General features: G+C 37.9%; 2 protein-coding genes across 8 annotated transcripts in view; one reads left to right on the top strand and one right to left on the bottom strand.

Moving 5' to 3' along the window:
• The window catches only part of PDE8B (phosphodiesterase 8B), a 328,820-nt gene extending 326,911 nt beyond the window's left edge, over positions 1-1,909 (top strand). For all 7 annotated transcript variants that reach the window (XM_043470718.1, XM_043470716.1, XM_043470717.1 and 4 more), the window contains one exon: positions 146-1,909. In XM_043470718.1, the coding sequence (XP_043326653.1) occupies positions 146-255 (110 nt within the window). In that variant the 3' untranslated portion in view covers positions 256-1,909. The remainder of the gene's footprint in view (positions 1-145) is intronic.
• A 1,835-nt stretch (positions 1,910-3,744) lies between these two features.
• WDR41 (WD repeat domain 41) overlaps positions 3,745-19,338 on the bottom strand; it is a 43,593-nt gene continuing 27,999 nt past the window's right edge. The window contains exons 8-13 of the mRNA XM_043470720.1: positions 17,494-17,604; positions 13,023-13,207; positions 10,453-10,574; positions 9,360-9,448; positions 8,004-8,137; positions 3,745-5,463 (exon numbers count right to left, since the gene is read on the bottom strand). Coding sequence (XP_043326655.1) covers positions 5,311-5,463; positions 8,004-8,137; positions 9,360-9,448; positions 10,453-10,574; positions 13,023-13,207; positions 17,494-17,604 — 794 coding nt within the window. The 3' untranslated portion in view covers positions 3,745-5,310. The remainder of the gene's footprint in view (positions 5,464-8,003; positions 8,138-9,359; positions 9,449-10,452; positions 10,575-13,022; positions 13,208-17,493; positions 17,605-19,338) is intronic.

A 19,338-nucleotide genomic window follows, 5' to 3' on the forward strand; every position in this document is an offset into this window, starting at 1 on the left:
CACACTTCTGTATTCACCTTAGGCCTAACCTAGGGTACCTCACTTCCAATTCTGATCCCAAATTTGTCCCAGAGAGCCTCAACCTTATAAATGCTCCTAGAATCTAACTTAACAGGCTTCTTTTTATTTTTTTATGTCCTTGCAGCCTTTGCACACCTGCCAACACTGATGCAACATTTGGCCGATAACTACAAACACTGGAAGACATTAGATGACCTAAAGTGCAAAAGTCTGAGGCTTCCGTCTGACAGTTAAAGCCAAGACAGAGAAGGTGACCTCTTGCTCTACAAAGGGCACTGTGAATCACAGCAGTGTAAGAGGCTTTCCTTCATAATGAAAATGACAGGTATAGGTTAAGGAGCTAATATTTAATATCTGACCTTGAATTGTTCAACTTCCCAAATTTCATTTTTAGAAAACTATGTTCTGTGAAGAAAAATATTGATATGTGTTCTTCTGAACAATCACTTAGTGACAGAACACACACATGGCAAAGTCCATTGCCCCGCTGTGATCCTGTGTGCGCTCGTCAAACCATGCAGCTGAGTCACTGTAGCTAGCAGGGCACATGCAGCAAAGACTTGGTGCCCACGAGCCCACTGTCGCCGTGGACAACGGACCATGACGCACTGCTCGTGTTTAGCTCATCCTTTACCATGAAAGTCTCTTTCACTGTTTGGCTTGACTATTTTCCTCAAGAGCGTCAATCCAAAAGATGCCTAAGAATATCTAATTTTTAAAAACCTATATAAAATGAGCAAAACAACTGGGACCAAACTGCTGATAAACTAGTTTCAGAGCCTCCATGGCTAGGTGGTTCTTCTGACTAATGGTGTGACACTCAAATTAGAATATAGCCTTGGCCTAGTGAGTGCCTTCTTTAGACTGGTATCAGCAGCCTGCGTAGCCCCCTCTCCCAAAAAGGGGATTCATCCTAACAGAAAGCCATCCATGAAGGGGAGGGAAGTGACATCTTGTTTGGGGGTAATCCAAGAGCTTTGTCCCTTTATTTCTGGTTTACAGAGGCAGTCACAAGGCACTACAGTGAGTATTATATACAAGCCATTAATCTGACTACCCTTGGACAAGCTTGTTTTTTAAAAAAATTTATATACATTTGCTGTTTAAAATTTTTTATTAGACCAGTCTAAATTTTCTGGGTTTAAGTCCATGGAGTATGTTGTGCCATGCTACCAAGGAGAGAGAGAGAGTTTCAAGGTTCAGATGTTTTTAACCTATCTATATTTATGATCATGCCATTTTGCTTTAATGATGTAAAAAAAAAAAAGACTGCAAGATGTGTAAATATATCAGAAAATAGACGTATGGGGAAGCAGTAAATACTATTTTAAGCTATTAATTGTATGCTAAAAGCTTCTAAAGCACAAGTGCATATTTTTATACAGCTCTTTTCACAACTTTCTGTGATCTACATCAAGTCAGTCTTGAGATTTTCCTTTCCCTTTTACCAGCCAACCCTTCTGTGTATTATAAATATTGGAGATTTAGTAAACGAAATCTTTGTTCTTTTAGATTCTCTGTACTCCATGCTGCATTCCTAAGAGGTATAAACAGAGACTAAATTAACTGAATCAGTAGTTACTTTTTTTCAAATGAAAATCTGAATGCAGCATACTTGGAACTAGTACATGGGGGAAAAAAATGACTTAATCACTACAAAATGTGCCAATGCTTTTTTCTATGTTTTGTACCAAAAAATGCAAACATATATGACAATTCCATGCAAAGAAAGAAATGTACTTAAATTATTTTTGTTAGATGCTAAGAGAACTTGCTTGGTCAGGAGAGCAGCTAGCTTTGTATTGTAATGCTGCATTATGTAAATGTGATGAAAATGTTTTTGTGAAGTACTTGTAACTAAATTCCTACAGCCATTTTTCATTCCTAACAGCTGTTTTTATTTTAACTCTTTGGCCTAAATTTTTCATAATTTCAAATTTTCGGTAAAGTGTTCTTTGTTTCATGAATCACACACTTTGTTTTCAGAACACATTAAATTCAGGATGTCAGAATCCCATTTTAAGGAGCTAAATAATTTGCCTAAGCTTCAGAAGCTTGCTTGAGACAACAACAATCTTTCCCTGACCATCTCGCTTTTGGTTACATTTGGTAAGTGACATTCATCGGATGTCTGACATTTTTCTATATGAACATTATAGCTGACTCAGTTTCAAATTAATTTCATATTAACACTGCCAGGTACTAAAGCTTTAGCATACCTCTGCTCTTTACCAGTGTCATCTACTATGGTGTAATCTTTCACTGAGTCGCTAATTAAATAGTGCATTCCTAAAAATAGTTTATAAGAAATAGTCTTTTAGATGGTATGTGTATCAGATAGGTATAAATTATTATCTCTTATTTACTAAAATATTCTCTGTTGAGGGGAGCCTTATTAATTTAGGAAAATAAAATCTCATTTAGAGAGAAGTCATATTACTGCTACTACTACTGAACCAGAAGTTATAAAACACTGTTGCCTGGACCAAAATAACACTATAATTTAATTAGGTTATTTTTTTACTTCCAATTTAAGATTTTAAAATCACGCTTGCCTTCAGAGTTAGGACGCCTCATCTATGCAACCAGAAGCCACTCAAGTTGACAAAGATAAATACAATGTCCCTAAAGTTTAGGTTCTTATGTGAATAAGCCAGAAAATGAGGTGATAAGGGTATTTTTAAGTAAAAATGACAAGGCCTAATGTACAGTATTGTATCTGGTGTTGCAAATATAACAGCACTGAAAGCTAGGCTAGGGAAATGGAAAAAATGCACACACTATACACTGATGTCAGTTATAGTACAATCTGCAAGGTTAGCTTTTAGCAGGAGTCGCCATACAACTCGTGAACAGCCATCAAGTACGAGTCCACCTTAGATTCGCCATCTCTGACCTCAGGGCATTCAGGAAAGCAAAACCACCAGGTTTCATGAGTGGCTTAGAGGCTTTCCTCTAAACGTTAATAACAGAGCGACTCACAGTGGTACGTACTTATGCTATTTGCTCCCCAAACTTACCTAGGGCTTCTAACATTCCTTGTGAATAGACTGCTGTCACTTAATACTAATCCAGAACAAATCAGGAAAAGCAAAGAATCTATGAATTCCTTTATAATTCATTGAATATCTCATACAATTCAAAAAGAGTTTTATAAACTCATGACCTAATAATGCAGACCCTCCAAAGAAAAAGCTAATTAGTAATAGGGCAAAGTACATCTATGGAGAAAAATTAAAAGCCTAAAAATGACTGATCAATAACCTGATGCACTCAGACCAAAATGCATGTTGGCTTGGTTAGGAATCCTACCCATGTGCCAACTTCAGCGTGAGATTAGAAGTGCCTCTGTGTAACACTCAATTATGCCATAACCACTATCTTGGCTAAAAGGCAGTGCTAATTTTTCTATTATAAAATGGAGGTTATGTAAATTTTATATTTCTCCATAAATCTGTTTTCATTGTGAATTAAAACAATGATTGTGAACATTACTTGGTTTTGCTCAAGGGGTGATCATATAAGCCCTTCTCTCTCATTCATATTTTTTTTTAAAGCTGTTCACTGATAATGGGAATTGAGCTAGCTAACTAGAAGGGCTTACCTGACTGGGCTTCAGCTTCGTCATTTAAAAGCATTATGGCACTCGTCTGGCATAGGTGACCATAGTTCATCCAGACTTTGCAGGTAGTTAATAACGGAAGCAACTGTCAAAGGTAAAACTAGTTAGTTTTTTTTACAAAGATTCCATTAGGGTCTGTGGATTCTGTTAGGGGTGTGTGTGATGAATAAACCCAGAAAGTGTTCTTTGAGAAGTATCAGTCCTAACACATCAGCCCCCTTGTAGTTACTTCAATAGGATTCTTTCATCAGCAGTTTAACTCCACAGTTAAAAACACCCATTTTTTAATGTATGGGACACTTTTTAATTTTTATCCTTTAGTACCGAAAGGGAGAAAGAGTACTCTAAGGTTGATGGGGTGATGAAGCTGATTTAATCTCAGGTAACTGCAAGAAACTACATTAAGTAAAGCCTGTCTCAAGCATTTCATATTTGAGCCAATGGTAAGATGAATCAGGCACTTTGGTAACACTTAACTCTTTACTGATCTAGCTCTCATCTCTAACATTTATAAGAGGGGCAGCCAGCCGCTGGTCTTGTACCAAACGGCTGTTCAGGCTAGAGGGAAGAAACACACCCTAATGAGATTCCTCCTGATTTGAGTTTATAGGAATTTTAGCAGATAGAATTAAAAATGAATGATTTAAACAAACGGTGGTTATTCTTCAGTCACTAAAAGTCGGCACCAAAAATTTTTTAAAAAGCTGTAGTTAAAACAGTGAGATTCAGGTTTGCTTCATGGCATAGTGGTAGTTACTAAAGACCAGGGGAATTTGTAGGAGAAAGAATATTTATCACAAGAATTCTTAATCAAACAGGCTCTAAAGAAAACCAAAGAATAAAAAAAATACTATTACTTCTGTTTCTACCTCCTTCCAGGGTCTAGATTCAAATTAAGAGGCTTACAACACAGCGCTCACCACTTTAACAACAGACAATTATTATGGAATCTTCATTTCCTCCAGGGAAGCATCAGTTTTCTAGATACCTTAAGGTTTACATTCAAGATATGCTACATCCTATTTATTCTTCAGTGGAGTTTTCATTTTTCTCATAAAATATCTTCTGTAATTATCATGTATATTTATTTCCATTAAAGCAGGTTCCTTAAATAAGTATTTAAAAGAATGACACGTGGTCACATAGTTAAAATATTAGTTTTGAATAACAAAGTCAGGTATTTCAAAATCCAGAAAGGCTAAATGAAAGAAACTACATGTAAAACTTTAAAAATCTAATTCCTGGTGATGAATTTAGTTAGAGGCAATAGAGTAACACTAAAGACGGAGAGAGGTTCTGAGTACTAATCTTTTCATTAAGCATAAGCTTATACAATTTCTGGTGTAAAATTTAAAGCATAAAAGTTTTATCTCTGTGAGGATACTGTGGTATAATTTAATTCTGCTTCATCAGACAGTTGTGCTGAAGTCTGAACAAATTAGACCCATTCCTACAATGGTTTCAGGTAACTTATGTGGAAAGTCAAACAAAAAACTTGCGCCATATTCTTTGGTGGATGTACTAGTAACTCAGAAGCAAACCTGTTGCTGGTTTGCAGACCCCCTAAAAAAATTAAACAAAATTAAATAAATAATCAATATGGTAATGGTTTTCAGAGCATTACCCTATATTTGATGTTCAAGGTTCATGTATAGGTATTCCTTAACCTAGACAGACAGATACAAGTCACCATTCTCCTCTAATTTTTGAAATAACTTTAAACTGCGTAATCCAGATTCTCGTTCTCCATTTTTCCAGAGAATAATGAGGTGATCAGCAGAACAAGTCACTAGTCCATGGTCTTCAAAGTACAGAAACATCTGTAGAAAAAAATTAATTACTGATTATAGGAAATTCAAGGAGAAGAGAAGCAGCTAATACCAAGTAGACTAATGTAGGTCCTTGCCAAAATGTGTACCTTGGAGATGTCTTTGGATCTATCAAACTCCATATCTTTCATGAGAAATTTAAGTGTGGTTGATAATCACATACAAATAACAAATGCCAGACCCATATCTAATATTTTAATAATCAGAACTTTGTAAACACTACTCAACTACAGAGCTATAAATAACAGCTATTTTTTTTTTAATTTCCAAAGTGTCATCTAAATTTTACCATTATCTAATTCTTTAAGAATTGGTTTTAAGATTTTTTTCAGCAGAAGTCCTAACAAACCTGCTTCATTTAATCATTTCTGCTGGCCTTCTTATTAATGTAAAAATGGCCACAATAAAATATCTGAATTCCAAGTACTCCAAGATAAACAGTAGCTTTAGCTCTCTATATAAACAGAGAATAATCAATCCTTAAGCATTTACTGAGTGTTATCTATATGCTTATAATCCCTATCCTCAAGAAGCTTCTAATTCAGCTGTGAAAACTGAATCTTAGTTGAAACAGCAAGGGTATCAATTAAAGATGATGTAATTAGGTACTAAATAATGTACTTCAGGCTATGATTTGCCGCAGAAAAAGGAGACATAGATCAATACTGAACGAAATTGTCCGAGAAATCTAACAAAACATTAAACTCTCCAAATAAAAGGAAGGTCATGCCCAGTGAAGGGACAGGCTGGAAGTTAAGAACAGGAAAATGGAGTATTGATAAGAAGGCAGCATGCATCCTATGGAGAGAGCTGGTATAAGAGAGGAGATAAATGAAACTATGAAAAGGATGAGCTCCTCAAGAGAAAGAGTGAAATAAAGGAGAGAAATAGGATGTGAGCTTTCTGAGAAATAACCTATACATTTCTGAAGGTAACAGGAAACAGTCTTAGCCGATGATGCAGTAGTGAAAGGGGAGGAACTATCAGAGTTCAATTCCTCTGATGTACACAGAGATGTTCACGTGAGAATTCAGTACACACAGGTATATAGGACTAGGCTGAGAGAGTCAGGACAAAAATAAAAAAGAAATGAGAAAATTTAAGAAAGAGCCAAGATTTTCTCAATGAAGCCAGAGATACTTTAAAAAATAATTAAATGTCAACACTTCTACTCAGGCAAATTTCTAAGAATCTGACACTTCTATATAATGACAAATGTAAAACCTTTTTAAAAAAAGTTTAAAGCCCAAACTGCTTAGCCATACATTCAATAATCTGACCCCAAACTACTTTCCCAAAGCTTTATCTCCTACTGTGTCCATTCACTGGAACACAGACCTCCAGGCTAGCAAACCTGCTCCTTGCCACCAAGTAGATTCTGTCTTTGCCCTCCTGTCTACTACATTCCATGTGCACAACTCCCAAAGTTAAAAAACAAAATGAAAACAACTGGGCTACCTGTTACAGGAATGCAAAAATGAGTAAGACATGAGTACCCAACATCAGGGAGCTTATGGTCACAAGACTATCTTAATCCTCTGAAGCATCAAGGTTCATTCAGCTCAAGGCCCATCCATTGTCTTCCACTAACCATTTTCTTCTAATTCCTGAGTATTCTGCTACTAATCTGGGTCCATCATAAGCAACCTAGATTAACAGCTTACCAAGTCTACCTATAATGTGCCTGTCTACTGAAATATAAGCTCCATGACAGCAAGGATTACATTTTATATCCCTTTGTAAACTCTAATGTCCAGTATAGTGCCTGAAATACAGGAAATGCTCAATAATAAGGTGGTGGTGTGCTGCTGCTCTTAAGTATAAATGCACTTTCAAATGAAAAATTAATTTGTTCCTCCCTGGCTATGAAACAGAGAAGCATAATTTAGGAAATTCATCACTCAGGGCTGTGGTGACACTGTTACCAGTTGAAATTATCTCTCTACCTCGACTGGTCTTTTTCCCTCTTCATTGCAGGCAATGGTGCTGACAGTAAATATTAAAGTTAGAACTGGGTGCACCCTGTAATTCTGACCTGTCTTCATATATACACGATGGTAATCAAGACACTGGGTTTTACTAACGCTAACTAATTATTATCCTTCAAAATGAGGTAAGACAGACTTCTATTCATGAATTTGATAATGCCCCCTGGAATTAGATTCTGTGAGGCTTTACCTCTACATATGCAAGCACACTTCTCCATGTACTGTCTGTATTAACTACCATTTAACAGTATTTACTACTCTTATGTTGAACACTGTCCTTATTGTCAGCCGTCTACCTACATCTCATACGTAAAGTTAATTAAGCCAATTTTTAGAAGCAAGACATTCCTCCTTCAAATCATTTCTCTGTATAGGGAGATCTTTATTGCACATACTAAAACCTATCCCACTCCATGTTTAGAATCAGCAAAAACTTACTAATAAGAGAAGGTTTAGGGTTTTATGAGACCAAATGAATGAACAGCAGTGAGATGCAAAAAGCAAGACTCCCCTGGATACTTCTATGCTTATTAAAAATAATACCTCCACAGATGATGAGTGTCCAATTAAGTCTCCAATAAGCTCTAGTGAACAGGAAGTGGCATTTTCTTGTTGCTTTTTAACAGGATGGCTGGCTTGTTTATTTACTCTTCCAAATCCCCACATGTTAAAAAAACCTAGAAAAACACAACCATTTTAGTCATTCTCAAAATTAGTATGCTCTTTTCTTAACAGGCTTCCCTTATGGCTCAGCTGGTAAAGAATCCGCCTGCAGTGCAGGAGACCTGGGTTCGATCCCTGGGTTGGGAAGATCCCCTGGAAAAGGGAACAGCTACCCACTCCAATATTCTGGCCGGGAGAATTCCATGGACTGTATAGTCCATGGAGTTGCAAAGCGCTGGACACAACTGAGTGACTTTCACTTTCCTTAATAATAATAATGTAAGATCAGAAAAACAAAACTTAAATGCAAAGGTGTTTCTCACTTATTTTAGTCAAGGGCTAAGTGAGCAGATGATACCAGGCACTATGCTAGGGTTTTTTAAATGTTGCTTCATTTCCTCTTAGCTACCCACGTTTGTAGCTCAGCTCTTCTTATTGCCCCTACTCACGCACTGCTAAAGGTGTGTTAACATGAGAAAAAGGCAATGAAAATCAAAGTGGAGAGAAATGAAAGGGCTGAATGGCAGTGTGGGGGCAGGAAGGTCACAATTTAAGGATAGACAAAAAGCAACATATGTGACAATACCCTATGACTTCAAATAACCAGAAGAAACTCCGAGGGTACTGGCATTTGATTTCTTATGCGAAGGCTGCTAATTAACCAGGATTTTGTTTTTCAAATCAAGCACCAGAAAATCAACAGCTCAAGAGATTATTAATGATATAAACACAAAAGTGTTTGTTTATAAATTGAGTTCAATGTTAATGCTTCAAGGCTGAAGAACTTTGATGCCTGATGGTACACATTATGTTTATATACCAGACATAATTACAATATATTGATAAATAGCTAATTAGGCCATTTGGTCAGTCAGGCAAGAATACTGAAGTGGGTAGCCATTCCCTTCTCCAGGAGATCTTTCCAACCTAGGAATCAAACCTGGGTCTTCTGCATTGCAGGCAGAGTCTTTACCATCTGAGCAACCAGGGGAAGCCCATTTGATGAGTCAGATCAGTTAGCTTCCCCTCAAAGAATCCTAGCTGACTTGAAATAAACAAGCGGTCCTGCAGTAAATATTAACATGTGAATCCCCCATCCTGATTCCCAAATGCTTCATGTAAACATGCTTATTTGGAGCACACTGTATATTATTCCTGTGGTTACACGTAACTGCCTTTCGTCTGTCTTTCACATGGGAAAAAAGCAAGACCACCTTTTTGAGAGAAGATACACACCCGTTGGCACCGGCTCCACTGAAAGCTGCTGTCTTTCTCGTAGCTCCCAGATGCGCACACTGCCATCTTCTGAGCATGAAATAACCTGCCTGTCAGAAGAAAGAAAGCACCATGGAGGGCAAGTGCTCAAAGTGCAAGGAAAACAATCAGTGCAGCCTTTAACTGCTTTCTTCCAGCTCTTGGAAAGAGCTGATTAAAAAATCACAATTTAACATGGCTTTACAATGCAAAGTGAAACAGTCTTCAGGAAAGGCATGCATTATAGTGTGAGACTGGCTCAAATGCTACAAACATGTATCACTTCCATTTTTAAAAATGCATGCAGGAAAAGAGGTTATGAATCACACTCTCACAACATCCTGAGAAGCCCCATTCCTTTCTCTCACCTCCCACTCTGAAAGCATTCTGCAGAGTCAGTACTGCTGTGCTGTGCTTAGTTGCCCAGTCATGTCCAGCTCTCTGCAACCCCACAGACTGCAGCCCACTAGGTTCCTCTGTCCATGGGATTCTCCAGGCCAGAATACTGGAGTGGGTTGCCATGCCCTCCTCAAGGGGATCTTCCCAACCCAGGGATCCACCCCAGGCCTCCCACGTTGCAGGCAGATTCTTTACTAGCTGAGCAACTAGGGACGTCCAGAAAATACCACCATTTCCTTCATATAATTCATCCCTAGAAACTCAATGGCCAAATCTGCCCTGAGAGAAAAGCCGTCAGTTACTAGCCTCAGCCAACAAAGAGACTACCATTTAATCTGGCCATAAACACTACCAACAAAAAGGTGGCTTTGTGGAAAATATTAAAAAATTAGAACACAGTGTCCAAAAGTCTTCTATGAAAATAAATACCAAATTTTAAATTCTCTCTTCTTACAGTTAAATTCAGTATAATTTGTTTGAACCCTGCTGTTTGTAAATTTTGTAATATATTGCCACAAACTCTTCTGTTAGAGATAGCCATGGGGTATTCTCCATTTTCAAAAGAACCTGTTGGTCAAGCAACAGAGCCAGGTGACTTGCCCCTTGAGCAATTATACTGGTGCCCTGGGAACTATGCATTTCTTCTACCTGTTATAGAACAGATGGAAACGTGTACCTGTTTGGGAGTCTCACAACGTGCAGGACACTGGAGTCATGAGCAGTTTTCTGGCAGGCAATCACACGCTTCATCTGAAGGTTATACACGTATAAACCCCTTCCAACTGCAACAAATACATTCTGGGGGAGATAAAAGGTCAGAAATGCACATAAAACTAACACCACTACCCGCTGTAACAGATTTCCAGCCTTGGTGTGAGATCACAAAGTCATTGTTACCTTCCTTAGTCCTAGCCTTCAGCCCAAATTACTGTACTGCCCTCTAAAGTCCAAAAACATCAAAGCACAAAGGAAAGCTCAGCATTTAGAAGGTCGAAGGACACGACTGCTAATACAGAGCGAACTCTATGTGTTACACCCCGCAGCATCCTTGCCTTCCTTACTGAAACGTGACAGCTAGAGCAGGGGCTGAAGACGGGTGCAGTAGTGGTGGAGCTGCTGGGGTACAACCTGGCTTTTCATTCACATAATACTGTATTGTTGGGAAACTACTTAGCTGCTTCTGCCTGAAAAATGTGAGCAACATTACTTGGGCTCCACATCTTAAACATCACAAGAACTATGAAGTATACAAAATAGCATATGCTAGAGTGGCAGAGATATATATATATTGGTTTCACAAAAACATTTTTTCCAGTTCTACTAAATTTCCATTTTTCCTTTCTACTAAAACAGCTTTAATCTTTTGAAAGTACTTTCACCAATATTTATCTTACTTCAGCTTCACAACATCTCATTAATGAAGGAAAAGCTATTTTGCAGAATAACAAGTCAAAATAAAAAGTCACACAAAAAATTAAGACATGAGAGGTGGTATTGGAATTCAGATCATGTGACTCCAGTTCCTTACTCCTGCCTCGTACCATACCACATAGCTTCTGAACCTATTTTGCAAGTCACTAGACTTCTGGTGGCTCTCATCTAAGAATCATTTATTCTTACTCAGTAGATATGCCAGTGAGACAGACCTTTCAAAAATCCTTTTCCCTTCCTGTTCTCACCATAGAACACTTCTCATGCAGCCTCAAAGGCTATAATGCCAACTCAGACCTACAGTATCTCGACCAAACATGCCTCCAAGGCTTACCAGAGTCTAAATCTGGAATGACTCCCTTGACCCTCAGGACTGGTGTTCTGCACACAGCAATGCTAGCTAAGGGCCAGTGCCAGGCACAAAAATAAAAACAGCTGGCCAGCTTGCTAAAATCTAGAGCCCCGGGAAACATTCAATGCAAAGAAACCCCAGAAACGAGCTTATATGGACCAGGAAATCTATGCAGAGTTCAAATGCTTTATCCAAACTACAAAATTATAAATACAACTAGAGAATTAATAAGCTTTGGGGCAGTATTTACTCAACAGAATCACTCTATCAATCACTTGTCATTAACAATAACTGACCCCCTTGTAGAAAGAAAAAAAACTCTTATAAAAGAAAGAAAATGAGGGAAAACTGAGTAATGCTTTATGAAGCATTTAATAAACATCCATCAAAAATTTTAAAATTAAAGAGAATGCAAAATGAAAAAACTTTAAGCACTAATTTACTACAATAAGAAAAAGGTATCAAATTAAAATTATAATTTTTAGGGCTACAACTCTTAGAAATTTAGTTTCTATCTTTCCTGAGGCTATTGTTTTTATCATATATATTTACTCTTTTTTTCCCCCAAAGTAAAGTTAGAATATAAAGAAACTTAATCTTTAGGTACAACAAAGTTCTTTACCTATTCTTACTCTATTCTATTTTGGTTTGGTTTTTAAAGTAAAAGAGGTTCAAAGAAAGCCGAAAAAAAAAAAGTGGACCACGCTCTCCCCGTCCAGAACACTATCACTCATTTTTAAAATAAAAATTAAAAAGCATACAATTATCAGATTTAAACAGTATAGGGGGACACAAAATAAAGTGAGGTAACAGCCTCCTCCAGCCCCACTCCTTGAAGTTTACAACTCAAACATTTCTTGTGATTAGATTTAGAAAAATAATCCCATTTTAAACATGTTTTCTGAGCTCTTAAAGCTAAAAGAAGAGATGTTCAGATCAGAGCCAAGATTCAGAAATCCATTGGTACTAATCTCTTACTGCAAAAAAAGATGTAAAGTGCTTCAAGAGCAACTGGCCTGAAGGACTGAAATCTGTAATTCTCACACAATCATCTTGCCCCACGATGCTAGAAGACTAAAAGAAAGGCATTCCTGAAGTTTTTAATTTCCTTCACTTCTCCAGGAAATGCACCAGAATCTTGAAAAGGATTCTTTCTCAAAGTGTTCCTTAAAACAATTTTAATTCTTATCCTCAGATCCTATGGGAATATTTAATACGGCTCAAAACTTCAATGGGTTCTAAAATCTGTGGCCAGATAAGAGGCAAGGAGGTGATAAAAGATTAAAATGCTTTTTTTTTTTAAAGCAAATGATGTAATCTTTCCAATACATCAAAACATTTTAAAGCACAACTTGGATGCAAGGAATGACACCTTTCTATATCATGAGATTAAATTTTCCCAATTAGAAACTGAGTTTAGTAAAAGATGTTAAGATTATGGAAATTTTCTCAACTTTTTTTACCTCTTCATCCCATGTGAGATGACGAATAGAAACGTCATTTGGCTTTTGACAGAGTTTTATTTCCCGCTGAGCATCCAACTGCGGAGATGGGTCCCAGAAGTTGCATTCGCAGGCCTGCACGGTCCAGCCCAGGGTGTCCCAGACGATGAGTTCCCCGACATGGGAGCCAGATACAAAACTCACATCTAGGCAGAGTTCATATGTCTCTTTATTGATCATTTACCTAGGCTACAGTAAAAATGAATGAACTGCCTAGTAGTATTGCTCTATAAAATCACAGTATTAACAACAGGCAGGTAACTCAACAAGCCAAATAGGAAGATTAACAGAACAGAAAGACCAGAAATAAACTCAAGTTTACTTACACATTTAGTAATAATAATAATAATAACAACTGCTTTTCAATTCAATGAAGAAAGAAATAACTCATGCTGGAATACTTGGTTAAGTATTTGGGGAACAAACACAAAGGAATTTTACCTTGGATCATATACAGTTAAGAAAAAGTTACACTCTGTTTCTCCTTTACTCCCACACTCACAACACGCCTGAAACCAGATGTGTGGGGGTTTTCCCCACAGCAAGCAATTATGTGATACCAGCTGAATATCCCTACAATTTAACTCAGCTTTGGCACTATCTACCTGGAAATAGTGTCAGTTCCCACAGGCTAAGGACTTGGTCCTGCAGGACTTCTCTCACTCCAGATACTAATAGCAAATCCAGGTTGTTACCTGTGTTTCTAACTGGCTGTAAGTTGAAGAGTCCCACATCCCCTCCTCAGGTTCAGTTAATATGCTAGAGCAGCTCACAAAACTCAGGAAAACAATCTACCTACTGTTCACCACTTTATCATACGGGTGTGCCAAAAGACAGATGAACCTCCAGAGGGAGGAGATGCACAGGGCAAGGTGTGTGGGAGGCATCTCAGAGCACCCACACCCTCTCCAGGCAGGCCATTCTCCCAGCACCGCCACATGTTCAGCAACCCTGAAGCTCTCTGAACCCCAAACTGTTGGAATTTTTATGGGAACTTCATCACACACACATGACCAATGACTGTCTAAAGATATTTGAAACAACTAATTGGGGACTGAATAAATAAATAAGACATTCATGAAATGAAACAGTAATGCTGTTATCAAAAATTAAGTTGTAAAAGTATGTTATATTAATACAGAAATACATTCATGACATGCTGTTACAAAAAGCACACCATATGTATATATGCCCAGAAAAACACCTAGAAGGACATGAACCTGTACTTAATACTATATGAATGATTTTCATTTTCATTTTTACATTCTTTATGTTTCTATTTCCTCATTTTTCTATTATGACTATGTATTACTTGCACAATAACAAGTTTTTAAAATGTTTAATGAAAATGAAATTCGTGGGCTAAGACACTTCACAAATTATATATTTAAGGAAAATGTACAACCACTAAGACTAAAAACTATCATAAAGAAATGTGATTTAATTCCTTTATATTTAGAGGAAGGTGGAGCACAACAGTGTACTGTGAGTCTAGAAACTCAAGTTTTAATTTTGACTCAGACTGTTACTAGCCATGTGGTTGGCCTTTAGAAAGTCATTTAATCTTTTTCTATCTTGGATTTCTTAGGCATTAAATGAAGATGACTGTAGAAATAAAATTAAATAATAAATGTGTAGCCATTTTAAAGACACTGAATGTTATCTTTTGAGTCCCTGGTATTATTTTGAGCCCCTGGTATTATTTCATATTAATGGTATTAAAACATCCAGTTACTTGTAATTTAGGACTACATGGATGAGTAATTATGATTTAATTATCTCATTTATCAAATAAACCAGGACAGAAATTTCTAATAACTAGATGAACAATCTCTTCAAAATAAAGAATTATCAGCAATTATACAGGTAAATAGTATTTTTCCTTGGTTCCAAGTCCAGTTTCCATAGTTTATTAGCAGACTCTCTGGAATTCTATCTGTGAAGAATTAAGTTCATTTCTCATCTGTGGAGAGAAAGCAGGCTTCTAGGTCTACTAGTGGGAAAGTTAAGACAGCAGTAATCTTTCCATGACCTTCTTTTCCATCCCTTTCCCTCCTCTTTCCAATTTCACTCAAACTACAAAAGAACCAGAGACATTAACAAGTGAAGATTCTTCTTGACTCCAACTCTGCATGTGTCATCATAACAGAGCTAACCTACTGAGACCACACAGCTGCCTGCTCTGATCTCTGCCAAGTGTCTGTAATTCATCTAGGCAACAGAAGCAAAGTACTTGAGCCCAGTTATAATTTTTCACTAGAAACAAAATGCTGACACTGACCTGAGTCAGTGCAGTTTATTGCTGTGTGAATTATCCCATTCCAAATGTTTCACACCAAACAACCTCAATGATGTATTGTATGTGGATGGACTTTGATCCTCAGGCAAGTATCAGAAGTCACTTAGTATGAAAATCTCACCTGAAACCTGTCTACCCATCCCTCAGAAGTACTAATACTTTGTGACTACCATATCATGCTGTCAGCATAAAACACGAAAAGGAATAAAATAAAGCAGCAGCACCTAGAGCCTTCTGCCAGAAGAGAGAAGCAAGGTTATCTTGTATGTTGGTCTTAGACAATCTCTACAGAGGCATTCAGAGCTCTTGGGCAAACCCGGTATTCATTATCCACATTTGTGGGAGTTCTGCTACAAACAAACGTTCTGCTAAGGTGGTCCTAGCGCCAACTCACTGAAATGCACTTTCCCTGTGAGTTCTAAACCCAGTAACTGGCCATATCTTTGACTGGCAACTGGTGGGGATAAAGCAGCAGGGCTGAGGGTGGAACTGGGAGTCGTACAACATAACCATTTCAGGATGGCTAAAATCTGCAGCATGGCAGACATCTATTATGAGAGACTGTCACAATAACCATTCTCAAATTTTACCAGACTACTCATCCATAAATGATTCCTAAATATGCTTTTGGCTTGCTAACGTTCTGTAGTATAATTTTATAGTCATAAAAGTAAAAAGTACTAGGGGTTTTCTGTCATTTCTATTAACAAATTATTTTGTGCCTTAGCTTTCCCTTTTCCTTTACTTAAGATGTTGGCAAAGAAAGACTTGACGAGAGCATTCTTAATTAAACTGTTCTAAGTATCTCTGTACATCACAGAGATGTGCAGAGAAGTGCCATGAAGCTGAGGCTCCCTCAGTGACATCTCCTCAGCTTCCTTAAGGAAACATGCCGGGTCCTGGTCCCAGTACTTCAGTGCTAACGCAGGACAACCAGGTGTGACCACTGTAACAGCCAGAACACCGCTGTGCTCCTCCCAACAGCTCCCGCCCTGGGGCTTCTGGCTCAGTGTCAGAGGGACTTCCAAACAGGAACTTGCCTTGTGGGCTGCCATCATGGCTAAAGGGAAAAAAGTCCCCAGAAAAAGACAAAAGGGGTGCTCCTAACATTGTTATTTCTATCATACAGATAATCTAGTCCTCAGGAAGACTTGCGGTTGGGTTAGACAAGTAAGTGGCTATTAGAGAGGAAGATTCTGGAGTTGGGAGGGCCCTTCTCACTGATGTAACTTAAAATGCAACTGACGGCCTACAAATGGAGATTACACTTAGTACTGCTTGTGTCCCTTCCCTCTGCCTCATGTTTCTACAAAGTATTGCTCAGAAAGAGCCAGCCTAGGTCAGGGGGTGCAGTGGATTCCCCCTACAACATATGCACAGTCTCCTCCAGACTATCAAACTGAAGCCACCCAGGAGTCCTCCATCTGACCTCAGAGCCCAGACCACCCAGGAGAGCCCTAATGATATAAGGTATCAGTTTATTTGAAAGTAAAGTAGCTAAATCCCAGGATTTGTGGTTTGTGATTCTATCCTGTCATCTGATGTCAGGTTCATCTCACAGGAGATACTCATTAAAATCATGATAAAGCCAAATACAAAGTCTGGCAAACCAAAACACACAGCCATGAGGAAGGGCAGGTATGATCCATTTCTGGAGACCTTTAGTTTGGTGTTATTCTCTGGCTTTTCAATGACGGACTGAATCCAGCTCATTCTACTGTAAATAGAGTGGTATATAATTTCATCCTGTGTGACCTTCAAAAGAGAAAAGAGCCAGAACCATTTGCCCCCAAAGCCAAAATGCTACCAAGCATTAGTATTGATAGCCTATGACAATCATCCCACAGCTGCCAAGTAACCCCTGAGGTAAGTATGCTGTCTCCTCCATCACCCCTTTTCTCTGCCCAACTCCATCCTTCCCCCGTGCCTAAATCTAAGACCTTCCAATCTATGAAACTTGATGAATTCTACTAGTTTAAACCTCAGAAAATAAGACTGCCCACCTCTCCTTATTAACAGCATCATTTTCATGATGGTAATTCTAGAATCCTATGACAGAACAAGACTAAAGCTCAAAACAGGTTAACAAGTAAAAAATTTTACATAATATAAACATGGACACAATGAGCTTACCATTGACATTAAGCAGTGAGAGAATATTATCTTGGTGATCAAGGAGGCGCTTAACTTCAAGAATATCCCATCCTAGTGATCCCTCTGTGGGTGCTACCAACCTGAAAATTACTAAATGAAAAGACCAATATAATTTTATTAAAATAGTCAAAGAAGATAAAGTTCCATTTCTGCTTAAAAAACTAATATTTCACTAAGTGACAAATACCTAAATACTGAAAAAACCCATCTCCAAAGACAGTCTTGTTCATGCTACTTTCTTTCTTTCAAATCCTTGGATGTTTGCAATGATCTACTAAAATCCCGAGTGTGACCTCAGAACTCTGTTCCTTTATTAAAACTCTTCTAAACCCCTACCAGCCATTAAGTCCCATCCTCCCTAAGCCTTCAGTGCATGACCAGCTCTCCCACCTTACTCTCTCCCTAGCCAGCGCTGGTCCGGATCCCTGAATCACCCCCAACCATTACCCTTCTCTCCCCATGCCAGGCCAGTAAGTATTGCTGCAAAATAAGCTATAAATTTGTGCTTAACCTCAAACTGGTGAAGACTTCAGCAGTTTTTACTTATTTATTTACTTGTCTTGGTATCTAAGCTTACAGCATTAAATTACAATCTCTCTGAGAGGATATGCCTTGTAATTTTGTGAGTTATACAGTTCTTTTGGACTATAGTGTTGCTTTACTCAGCTGAGGTTAACAAACAGTTTATATAAACTTGTATTAATCCTAACATTAATCAATATGGAAAACTCAAAATCAAATTAACTGGAAAGATCAATAAACAAACATTTACTGAACACTTATTACGATGCTCCAGGAACTTAGATCTTATATGTGACTAGGTTCCAGTTACTGCCCTGAAATACTCATCGAGAGTGGGAGTGGGACTCATAAACCAGCCCAGAATCAGTGCAGTCAGTGCTGTAACAGGCCCCAGCACCGAGTGCTGTGGATGCTCACAGCTTGGAAAAACTAGTGTCCCAGAGGTCATATTCCTCCCAAGTGATGGCTTATTACTAAATTTCTCTTCTTTCTCACACTTCTCTCTGGAAAACAGGTCACACCACATTTCCTTCTGTCTCTGCGCACATTTTACCAAATGACAAACCTCTACAAAGGTTATTTAATACTGACAGCCATTCATATTGAAACTGTGGTTGTCAGATGAAGGTCTTTCCGTCAATACAAAGGGGTCTCTTTCTGACACCTAGCAAAGTAGAGGGAAAATTCTACTTTAGTTGGAATACTACCAAATGATGCTGCAATTGAGATTACAGAATAACAAGCAAGGTACTATACTGTTTAATCCAGTATTTAATCCAGAACAGACTGAAATCCTGACCAAAAAACTACAAAGTACTAAAGATAATGTGAAACTGTTAAGTTCATAAATATAGTCTCTATAGTCAAGTATTCACAAGGGTCACAGACGTAATAACTTCAAGGAAATAAACATTAATTAGAAGATAAAAGAAAAGCAATGGTCACTTCTAAAAAAGGGTTGACAGAAAAATCTTGAACTTCTGAAGCAGGATAAGTACTCAGAGTGATGATAGTACTGCCCAGCTAATAAAAGCCTCAAAGTAACTGCAGACAGTGCACACAGAAGTTTTATTTCCTGTTGAGAAGATTCACGTTAGAAAAAGAGAGGGACAGGGGCACAAGCCTAGTCTTAGAAATAGAAAACATAGTACATTTAGAGGAATAAAACTTACTTTTCGTAAGGAAAATGGCACTACATATTTACTTCATGAAAAAGTTAAAGTGAAAGTCACTCAGTGGTGTCCAACTCTTTGCAACCCCATGGACTGTAGCCTACCAGGATCCTCTGTCTATGGAATTCTC

This window comes from Cervus canadensis, chromosome 6, assembly GCF_019320065.1.
Source record: "Cervus canadensis isolate Bull #8, Minnesota chromosome 6, ASM1932006v1, whole genome shotgun sequence".
NCBI classification, from domain to species: Eukaryota; Metazoa; Chordata; class Mammalia; order Artiodactyla; family Cervidae; genus Cervus; species Cervus canadensis.